At 39.3% G+C, this 10448-nt stretch overlaps 1 protein-coding gene across 1 annotated transcript; it reads left to right on the forward strand.

Annotated features, from left to right (window-relative positions):
• Positions 1–3782: 3782 nt before the first annotated feature.
• Positions 3783–5706, forward strand: LOC105059717 (cytochrome P450 89A2-like). Its single transcript, XM_010943132.4, has one exon. It carries the CDS (start codon positions 3943–3945, stop codon positions 5491–5493), a length of 1551 nt encoding a protein of 516 aa, XP_010941434.1. The 5' UTR covers positions 3783–3942; the 3' UTR covers positions 5494–5706.
• The last annotated feature ends 4742 nt before the right edge of the window (positions 5707–10448 follow it).

A 10448-nucleotide genomic window follows, 5' to 3' on the forward strand; every position in this document is an offset into this window, starting at 1 on the left:
ATTTGAATGGCCAACCAACTTATTTTTATCCAGATATTTGGCGCACAAGGGTGGGCATGGGATGGCTTCTGCGTGGAGAAAATTCATGAGAAGTTGCTTCTCGTGAATTTAAATATGCACAGAAGAAGTGAGGTGGCGCAGGGAGAAAAGTCAAGGTGGTTTGAACCTAATTGAGCTAACCTAATCTAAATAGGTTAAGCACAATTAGAATAAATTAAATCCAACTTAATTAGACTTAATTAGGCTCAATAAAATCCTAATCAAATCAAAAATTAACAAAACCTAACCCCTGATCAAATCAGGGACTAAACCACCTTAACGATTAGGTCAACATTTAACTTAATCGGGTCAATCCAAACTGAATCCAATTCAATTGGACTTGATCCAAAAATAATTACTCAATCAAATTGAGTTAATTAGCGATCAAATCACTAATTAAATCTCTCATAAATATTGAGTCCAAATTCGATGGGCAATCAGGCATCAGAGACCATCGATATGAAATCCTGATCAAAGAGTTCAAATTTCAAATTCAAAATTTAAAATTCAAAATTTTGACCCCGGTACCCAAAATGTGTGGAACTCATGATCAGAGAATCCTAATTCTCAATCATAGAGTTCCAGACACATAAGACTCATAATCAGCCATCTGATCAGAAAGGAACCACTAATGTGTGTGACCCCGTAGGTTCGAACCTAAGCCGGTAGCACAGGAACCAATTCCTGTACTAATCGAAGTGACCATCTAGCAATGGTACCCAACGATCGGATAGGTCGAATAATCGCAATCGCAACATTCAGAACCTACGTGAATATGGTTACCGTATAATTCATCCCTTTTGACCCCTGTGTTTAGGACGACTTCGGGTTAAACTGTCAACCCTGATGATATCATCCGAATCGTGCTCAACTCAATTAGTCCTGTGACTCCTCACTAGGACTACCCTGGTCAAGATTTTGCTAAATTGAAATACGACTGTACACAGCTCCTAAACTGGAGTGGTCAATCCCATCTTGACACACGCACCGACAAGTCAAGTACTTGACTATACCCAGCAGCCTTCCGTCATTGAATTAGAAATTCAGGTAGTCCAGTGCCTAAGTGCAGTGAGTTGCTTGCAAGTCACCATGGCGGTCTCAGGTCGGAGGGACATTTATACCCATATCCCATCGGAGCAAATCTTAACAGCAGAAATAGCTCCGGAGTTGGTCACGTTCAATGCAGATATACCATTACATCTCACCTGTATGCCATACCAGTGTCTCCACACTCTTTGGTTATGAGGACAACCAACCCATATGGCACACAACGACCTATGCTCGATAAACGTTGTCGTCCTTGGTAACAACGTATCATTTGGTCGCGAACATGTTTAAGGACTAAGCGACAAATCCTCCTTTGTCAAGTCTAAATAGTCCTAAAGACTTCACCACAACACAGGAGTTCATTAGAAGATGAAACATTTGTGATGAAAAAATATCAAAATAACTTTTATTTATTTATAATTCATGTACTAATACAAAAGGGGCACAACCGTCAACAGGCTGATGATTGGCTTTGGGACACTATTCCCAACATCAAGGGCCAGAGCACTGGAAGTAGGTAGTGGCCGAAAAAAATAAGAACTGTGGGAGAACAGGCCTATTTATATTGTCCGTTGATAGTCCAAATTGAACCCCCAAGTCATCGAATGTTGGCCACATGGCACAAATCAAAGCCACTCATCCAAACAGCTCTTCGATGCACTACCATTCTGATTCAGCCATGCAGATCGATCCATGTGAAATAGCTTCAGGCTAATCGATTTTTGATATATGGCAATATCCACTTGGCTGGCCCATAGCCACCGATTCTTGACCTTAGAAGCCAAAATAATAATCCACCTTGAGCTGCACATCCATCATAAATGCATCAAAATCCATGAAGCATCGAATCTCTCCAAATAATTAAGGTGCAATTTACGAAGTGACTTGTCAATTTGCCATTGAATTTTGTCAAACGATGAACAAACAACTTAGATTTGTCGACTCGGACATGCATCGAAAATATATTTCGAGGACTACTATTTTCTTCACCCAAAATAGTCACTTCAAGCTAAGAAGTGGGGGGCAAATATCATATGATCATACTATCTCGACCATGGTCCTCAGGTCTCATCCTACCTCGGACATCCTATTCGAATCAGCTGAAGCACCGAGGTAAACCCTGACGATGAACATCATTGGCACGTCCTAATAAGGAACCGGACAACTTCATCAAATTTAGTCCCTGGACATCATCCTCGATCGAATGCCCAGGACATCAACATGCCACCACTGACCCAGTGGTCAAACTAGCGCCAATGACTCCAAACGATGATTCGTCAAAACCGCCATGACGAAATGGTTTCGATGGCTTCCATCTAATCCCAACCTTAGATGTCTACCGACTCTAAGATCGGGATCTTGCCAACCACATAAGATGAGGTCTCATGGCCCGCACTAATATGGGCACATCCAGGACAAGACTTTGGCTATGTGCCAACCTCAAATCACCAACCTATTAGCAATGTGGACAATCTATCAGAATCTTCTAACAAACTGTTAGAATATGGCCACCACCTATAACCAACAAACTCTAATTTTCAATTTAGTGGGTAGATTTTCTATCCTAAAGGCCTGACAGATAATGGCCTGGCCTGATAGCCTATTGGGTTCAGATGTAACGGCCTACATCCTCACCTCTATATAAAGAAGTAAGAAGGGGATCCTCAAGATAAGCTCGACTTCAGAGAGAAAATGCTCATGTGTTCTTATTTTTCTCTCTTTGCTCCTCTCTCTCTTTTACTATTTTCAAGCTCCGGTTAGCTTAGACATTCAAAAGTCCTCTACCGGAGAATGTCCGACATGTGTGGACTTTCCTTACAAGTTCTTTTTCGACATCCTGGCTCTCGAATTGGCACCTGACCTTGTCCACATCAACTTTAATCGGAGTCTTATGGCAACACCACAACATGGCCGACCTTCTAGCCTTCTTCATGAAGGAATGATTCGTCCAGCAGCGAATCAAGCGTTTTGTTAGCAGGTCTTTGTTTTTTTTTTGTCCGACAATGCTGCAGGGTCAGCAACTTGTCATTATGGTTTTACCATCAGAACTTCTCTTTCTATTTTTATAAAATATTTCTTCCGCCATATCATGATGTAGAAATATTGTTTATTTGTTTTATTGCTTGCTTTTATTCACAACCGTGGCTGCACATGGCCTGATGAGAACTAGTCTTTGGTCACAAAGTTAAGCCACGATGCTACGCTTCTTCCTCACCTGTGATTGGGACACAAAAATGCTTGATGGCCAAGGAACTTGGAGTCCTAGTCTTTAATAACCACAAAAGAAAATCTAGAATACTTCGAATTATAAGACTAATCTGAACCCATTCGTCGACCAAAATAAACAACTAGAACAAATAAATCTCCCACAGTATAGCCTTCTAAAGGATGGTTTGGGTTGTATCTTTGATGCAAAAAAATGATTGATCTTGTTTCATGAAAGAGATAACTTCATGCATTAGTCGATTATCAACACCTATAATTAATATTTAACTTGAAACTGATTGGGTATGTGTTGCAACCAAAGACATCACAACAACGAACGGGCTGCTCAAAGTGTAGCAACGTGGCATCCTGCTATCTCAACCATCCCTAAGTGCACCTACTGTTTCGCACTTTAATGTTACCTCTTTTAGCCGTTATAATAACAACACTTGGCGTTATCTATGTCATCAAACCTTGAAAAATACATAAAAATCGTTCCATAGCCTGGCATCTGCACCTGCTCCGAAGCTTGTCAGGTTCAAAAACTGGGAGCCATCCAGCGCTTGACCTGGGCGTCCTACACCCCACCACCACCCATAAAATACACCATGCCTCTTCAGCAGCCGCAGAAAAAAGGAAGCCGGCGAAAAGATGGAGGTTTGGCTCCTTGTCTTCCTTTCCCTCTCCCTTGCCACTGGCCTCACCCTCCTCCTCCACCAAGCCACCACCAATGCTACCAAGAAGAGAAGGCTTCCCCCCGGCCCCCCAGCGCTGCGACTTCTCGGCAAATTTTTCTGGCTCCGGCGGCCCTTGCAAGAGCTGGAACCCGTCCTTCGGGACCTCCGCGCTCGCTACGGCCCCATCGTCACCCTTCACATAGGCTCCCGCCCGGCCATCTTCATCTTTGACCGTGGCCTTGCCCACCGTGCCCTCATCGAGCACGGCACCTCCCTTTCCGACCGCCTCACTCCGGTCCCCGCAGCCCGCTTCCTCAGCGGCAACCAGCACACCATCTCCACCGCCGCCTACGGCCCCCTCTGGCGTCTTCTCCGCCGCAACCTCATATCCGAGATCCTCCATTCCTCCCGTGTCAAGCTCTATGCCCCCCACCGAGCCTGGGTCCTTCAAGTCCTCACCAACCACCTCCGATCCCAAGCCGATTCGAATGATGCCGGTGCCGTCACTGCCATGGAGAGCTTTCACGTCGCCATGTTCTATTTATTGGTTCTCATGTGTTTCGGGGAGAAATTAGATGAGAAAGCCATTAAGGACATCGAGATCTCAAACCGATGCTTACTGCTCTACAGGAGCCAGCTTAACATCCTTGGCTTCCTTCCAAGAATCACGAGGTACGTTTTCCGGAATCGGATCAAGACAGCTTCTCAAATGTATCAAAAACTGGCAGAGATGTTTGTGCCCTTGATTGAAGCTCGAAAAGAACACAAGAAACAACAGCAGCAAAAGAGGGAGGAAGGAGGGTACGTTTACTCCTACGTTGACTCGCTCCTCGACATGGAACTCCCTGAGGAAGGGAGAAGGAAGCTGACCGAAGAGGAGACGGTGGCCTTGTGCTTGGAGTTTCTGAACGCGGGCACCTATACGACCTCAACGGCGTTGCAGTGGATCATGGCGAACCTCGTGAAGCACCAAGACATACAAGCGAAGCTGTTGGAAGAGATCGAGGAGGTGGTGGGGAAAGACGGGGAGGAGATTAAGGAGGAGGACTTGCAAAGGATGCCATATCTCAAGGCTGTGGTCATGGAAGGGTTGCGGCGGCACCCGCCGGGCCACCTCGTGCTGCCCCACAAGGTGAGGGAGGATGTGATCTTAGATGGGTATTTGATACCAAAGAACGCGTCGGTTAATTTTATGGTGGCAGAGATGAGTTGGGATGGGAAGGTGTGGGAGGAGCCGATGGAGTTCAAGCCGGAGAGGTTCTTGGCCGGGGGTTCGGGCGAGGGGGTGGACATAACCGGGAGTAGGGAGATCAAGATGATGCCGTTTGGGGTGGGGAGGAGGATGTGCCCGGGGCTGGGGCTGGCCATGCTGCATCTCGAGTACTTTGTGGCCAATTTGGTGAGTGAGTTCGAGTGGAAGGCTGTGGACGGGGAGGAGGTGGATTTGTCGGAGAAGCTGGAATTCGCCTTTGTCATGAAGAGGCCTCTCCGAGCTTGCATACTTCCACGGAGGAGGGCTCCGTAGTCCTATCCCGTAGTGGACTCGGAGATGTGGTCTTTTGTTGCATGGATAATTATTTTCTTTGAATGATGGGTTATATAAGAAAAATGGTATGGGTTAGACGGGAACAAAAATCATGTGCGGCGGGCATTATAAAATATCATGTGGGACGGGGTTCATGACGTGCCATACATCTTTTAATATTAATTTTTAAAAATAAATTTAAAAATTAAAATTTTTTTTATTGATGAAGTTATTAATCTCATGATAAAAATATTTTTTTTTAATTTTCAATACATAGTAATGCATATTATAGTACATAATAATGCATATTATATGACCTACAATATATACTAAATATATAATCAGATGGTGCATACTGTAAGCTTTTTTGATACATACCCAACAACGATCTAATATACATCTACAGCTAAATTAATACATAGTTTACCAAACTTAGTTTCATCAGTACAGAGTATATGATAAGTTGATATACACCTAGTAAAATATTCATCTAACATCTCAATACATACTTCTAGATAATGCACTACACAATTTTCAAAATATAGCATTCATCAATATATAGCACATGAGCAAATAAAATATACTAAATGGCTTATTAATACATACTAGAAGTTTTTTTGATACACATCCAGTAACGGTCTAAAATATATCTATAAATAAATTGATACATAATTTATCAAACTTAATATTCACTAGTATACAATATATGATCAGTTGAACACACTTAGCAAAATATTCATCCGATATTTCAATATATCTTTTCAATAAAATGATATACAGTTTTCATGAACTTTTACATGCAAAGATCTTGGAGGAGGAGAAATGACCTTAAATTGTGTATTGGGTTTTTACCATATGTGTATCAAAAAGCTTACAGTATGTATCAATAAGCCATCTAGTATGTATCATTTGCTTATGTGCTGTGTGCTGATGAATGCTATGTTTTAAAAACTATATATCACTTTATTTAGAGGAATGTATTAAGATGTTGGATGAATATTTTGCTAGAAGTATATCAACTAGTCATATATTATGTATCCGTAAATACTAAGTTCGATAAACTATATATCAATTTAGCTGCAGGTATGTATTGGATCGTTACTAGATATATATCAAAAAAGCTTACAATATATATCACTTGGTTATATATTTAGTATATATCATATAGTCAGATCATATGTATTGTTATATGCTGAAAATGAGGAAGAAACAAAATGCTTTAATCATGAGACTAATAACTCCATCGGTTGAAAAGTTTTTGACTTTTAGACTTATTCTTTAATATTAATATTAAGAGACATGTAGCATATTATGAAGCCCGCCCTATATGATATTTTATAGTGCCTGCCCCATATGATTTTTGTTCATGGGGTATGGAGTGAATGGCTAGCTTAGCAGCCCTCTGAATAGGGGGCTTCTACGGTATAATTAATTAAATAAGTTATTCTCTATGGTTGGTAGGTTTTGAGATTACAATGGATAGATTTTTTTAAAAATATTATGTTTTAAAAACTTAATTTCAAATCTACCCTTCATTCAAACTTATTTTCTAAAATATGGTAGATGGGCTGACTGGGCTACTAGGTGACAAAATCTCATTTTGAACCCACGATTTCAAGGTGAGGTGGCAAGCCAACTAAAAATCGCAAGTTGAAGATGTGATTTCAGTGAAATTATATCTTCAACATACGATTTCATCGATTTATTTTTCTTTTTTTGTACCGAGGGGTGAGGGTAGAAGATGCAGGGGGCAAGGGCGTGGGGTGTGAACGCTGGGGTCGGGAGGGTGAAGGGGTCGCACGGAGTCATGGAGGGCACGGGGTGCAGGCTTCACCTGGGCCGAGAGGGGAAAGGGGGGGTGCCGGGTGGGGGGCTTCGTTAGATCCACTGGGGGCATGCGGTGACAGGCGGGGGACGTGAGGGATGTGGCATGGACGACGGTGGCCTGCACATCACGAGAAGAGAGGGAGCCATTCATGGTGGTGGGGAGGTCCGAGTGTGGGACCCAAAGGGAGGGCGCGGAGGAGCGACGATCGGGCAGAGGTGCCATAGATGGCATGCTGGAGGGGGTGTGGGTACAGGTCGACTGCGAGCAAAGGAAGATGGAGGATCGGTGCAGGGGGAGGAAGAAGGAAAGGGAGAAACAAAAAAAAAAATTATTATTTTATTAATAATAAAATTTTATTAATTTATTAAAAATAAAATATTATTATTTTATTAATTATAAAATATTATTATTTGATTCATAATAAAATATTATTATGTTATTAGTAATAATAATACAACACGATGTTGGACGGGCGTCAAGTAGCGACAGGTAGGTGGAGGAGCAATAGATGATGCCGGAGGGGGCAGACTGTGGAGAATAAAAATTTTATTTGAATATGTTTTATATTTTTTAATATTATTATTTTATTAATAATAAAATATTATTATTTTATTAATAATAATACAATATAGCATCGGAGGGGCATGGAGAAGTAGAGGAGCCATAGGTGATGCTGGATGGGGCTGATCGTGGAGGACAAAAGTTTTATTTGAATATATTCTATATTTTATATTTTATTAATAAGAAAATAATATTATTTTATTAATAATTATAATACAACATGGCATTGGAGAAGCGTGGAGCAATGGCAAGCAGGTGGAGGAGCCACAGAAGATGTCGGTCGTCGGTCCTTACTTCGATAACCTATCTTCATCGATCCTTATCTGCCGACCTAAAGCTAATCCGTTGACTTAGTCTAATCTAAAACTTTTTTTCAAAATTTGATAATCACTCCACATAGCTGGCCATGAAATAGAAAAAATAAGCATAACCACTTTATTATTATTGTGTGAGTTTTGTTGGATCTGAAATGAATAATATTATCTGAAACAGACTTTTGAATATAATTATCGTTCAGATCAAATCTAATCAAATATTAAAATATAGAACATATTCAAGTAATTTTTTTGTTCTCATGGCCTGCCCCCTCCGACATCATCTACGGCTCCTCCACCCATCATTGCTCCACACCTCTCCGATGCCGTATTGTATTATTAATAAAATAATAATATTTTATCATTAGTCAAATAATGATATTTTATCACTATTCAAATAATAATATTTTATCATTAATAAAATAATAATATTTTATTATTTAAAAAATATTTTATTATTTTTTAAATAATAATATTTTATTATTATTCAAATAATAAAAAAAATTCTTTTCATTCTTCCTTCCCTTCTTCCTCCCACCCTCTCTCCCCTAGCCGATCCTCTACCTTCCTCTGCTCGCAGCCGACCCGCATCCACCCTCTCTCCAGCACACCACACATGGCACCTTTGCCTAGTCACTGCTCCTCCACGTACGCCCTCCCCACCAAGCCCCAACCCATGCCCCCTAGCCTGATGAAGCCCACACCCCACAGCTCCATGCGACCCCCCTTTTTTCACTACAAAAAAATAGATTATTACACTAATAGTCGATTTGCCATTGCTAATAGTATTAGCGATGGCTCACCGTCACTAAAATCTAACGAAAATAATTTTATAATTAATTATCTTTGTTAGTGACGGTAAATTTACCATCGCTAATAACGATAATTAGCGATAGTATTAGTAATAAAAAATTATTACTAATAATTTAAATTTTTTTTAATTAAAATATTAAAAATTATTAATGACGGCCATTGTCGTCACTACTGCCATCGCTAATAATTTTTTAACTTTTTAATAAAAATTTTAAAAAACTACTAACAGCCGTCGCTAATAGTTTAAAATTTTTTAAAATTTATAATTAAATATTTTAAAATCTATTTTAATCACATTAATAAGCAATAATATTTTTTAAAATTTATTATAAATAAAATAATAATTATTTAATATAATCATAAATATAAAATTAATAATATTATATTAAAATATAAATTATCTAATTTATAAATTTATACTGCTTTATAAGAATCAAAATTATATATATATCAAAAAAAATATGTAAGATCCTCTTCATCATCCTCATCCTCCTCATCGGATGTTCCAGCATCTTATAATGAAAAAAATAAAATATTATTAATAAATTTTGATACGAAAGCGTATATATTGATATGAAAATATATATTTCGACATACTACTTTAATTTTTGAACAGATTGTTCCTACATATTTCATTCGATGATACAGAGCTATAGACACCACCGATGCATCGTTTAGATAGTTAAATTAAATTTTTATCCTCTATATTTTTTTTTCGAACTTAAATCTAAACATATGAAGCTTCTAAATATAAAAATTTAAAATAAATAAAAAAATTATTAATCGACTTATCTACTATGATGGTTGTGACAACGAGCATAGTTGATCATGAAAATATGAATTCCAAAAAATTTCGATGATCGTATCACGAATGGCATCTCGGAAGCTCTGAAGTTGCTGGCTCCAAAGCCTTTGCACAACCTCCTCCATATGTGCATTAATTCACATCTGGGTCATCGAGCCCTAAGAGGAGTATAGAGCAACTAGAGGATCGAAGCTGTGATCGAATCCTATGACCCGACTCCTACTCACCCCTCCAGTGGCCCTGAGCTATCGCTCGAGGTCAAAAAGGGGCTAAGAGGATGGATCTTCGTTGTGCCGCAATATGAGATACTCTGTATAATCTACCTATACGGTTTAGAAATTTATTGATCCATATATATCAGTATATATAAAAATTTAATAAATAATATTTTAAATTATTATCACTATCTATCGAGATTGAGAATCTAAGTAATCATCAGTCCTCCTAGATTAGTGTGTGGCCTCCCATATCTGCAGCTACTCCGTGCATGATCCAGCTACCGTGTCTATAATAAATAAATAATTAAATTAAATTAATTAAACCATACATATGATTAATTCAATATGAAATTAATTTAAGTATAGAATTTTTATCAATCTATCGGTCATAACATGTATGCCAACAGAGCATCAGT

The sequence above is a fragment of the Elaeis guineensis genome, chromosome 16, assembly GCF_000442705.2.
Source record: "Elaeis guineensis isolate ETL-2024a chromosome 16, EG11, whole genome shotgun sequence".
Lineage (NCBI taxonomy): Eukaryota > Viridiplantae > Streptophyta > Magnoliopsida > Arecales > Arecaceae > Elaeis > Elaeis guineensis.

Coding starts and splice junctions, on each gene's coding strand:
- LOC105059717 (XM_010943132.4), top strand. CDS start 3,943: ATGGAGGTTTGGCTCCTTGTCTTCCTTTCCCTCTCCCTTGCCACTGGC.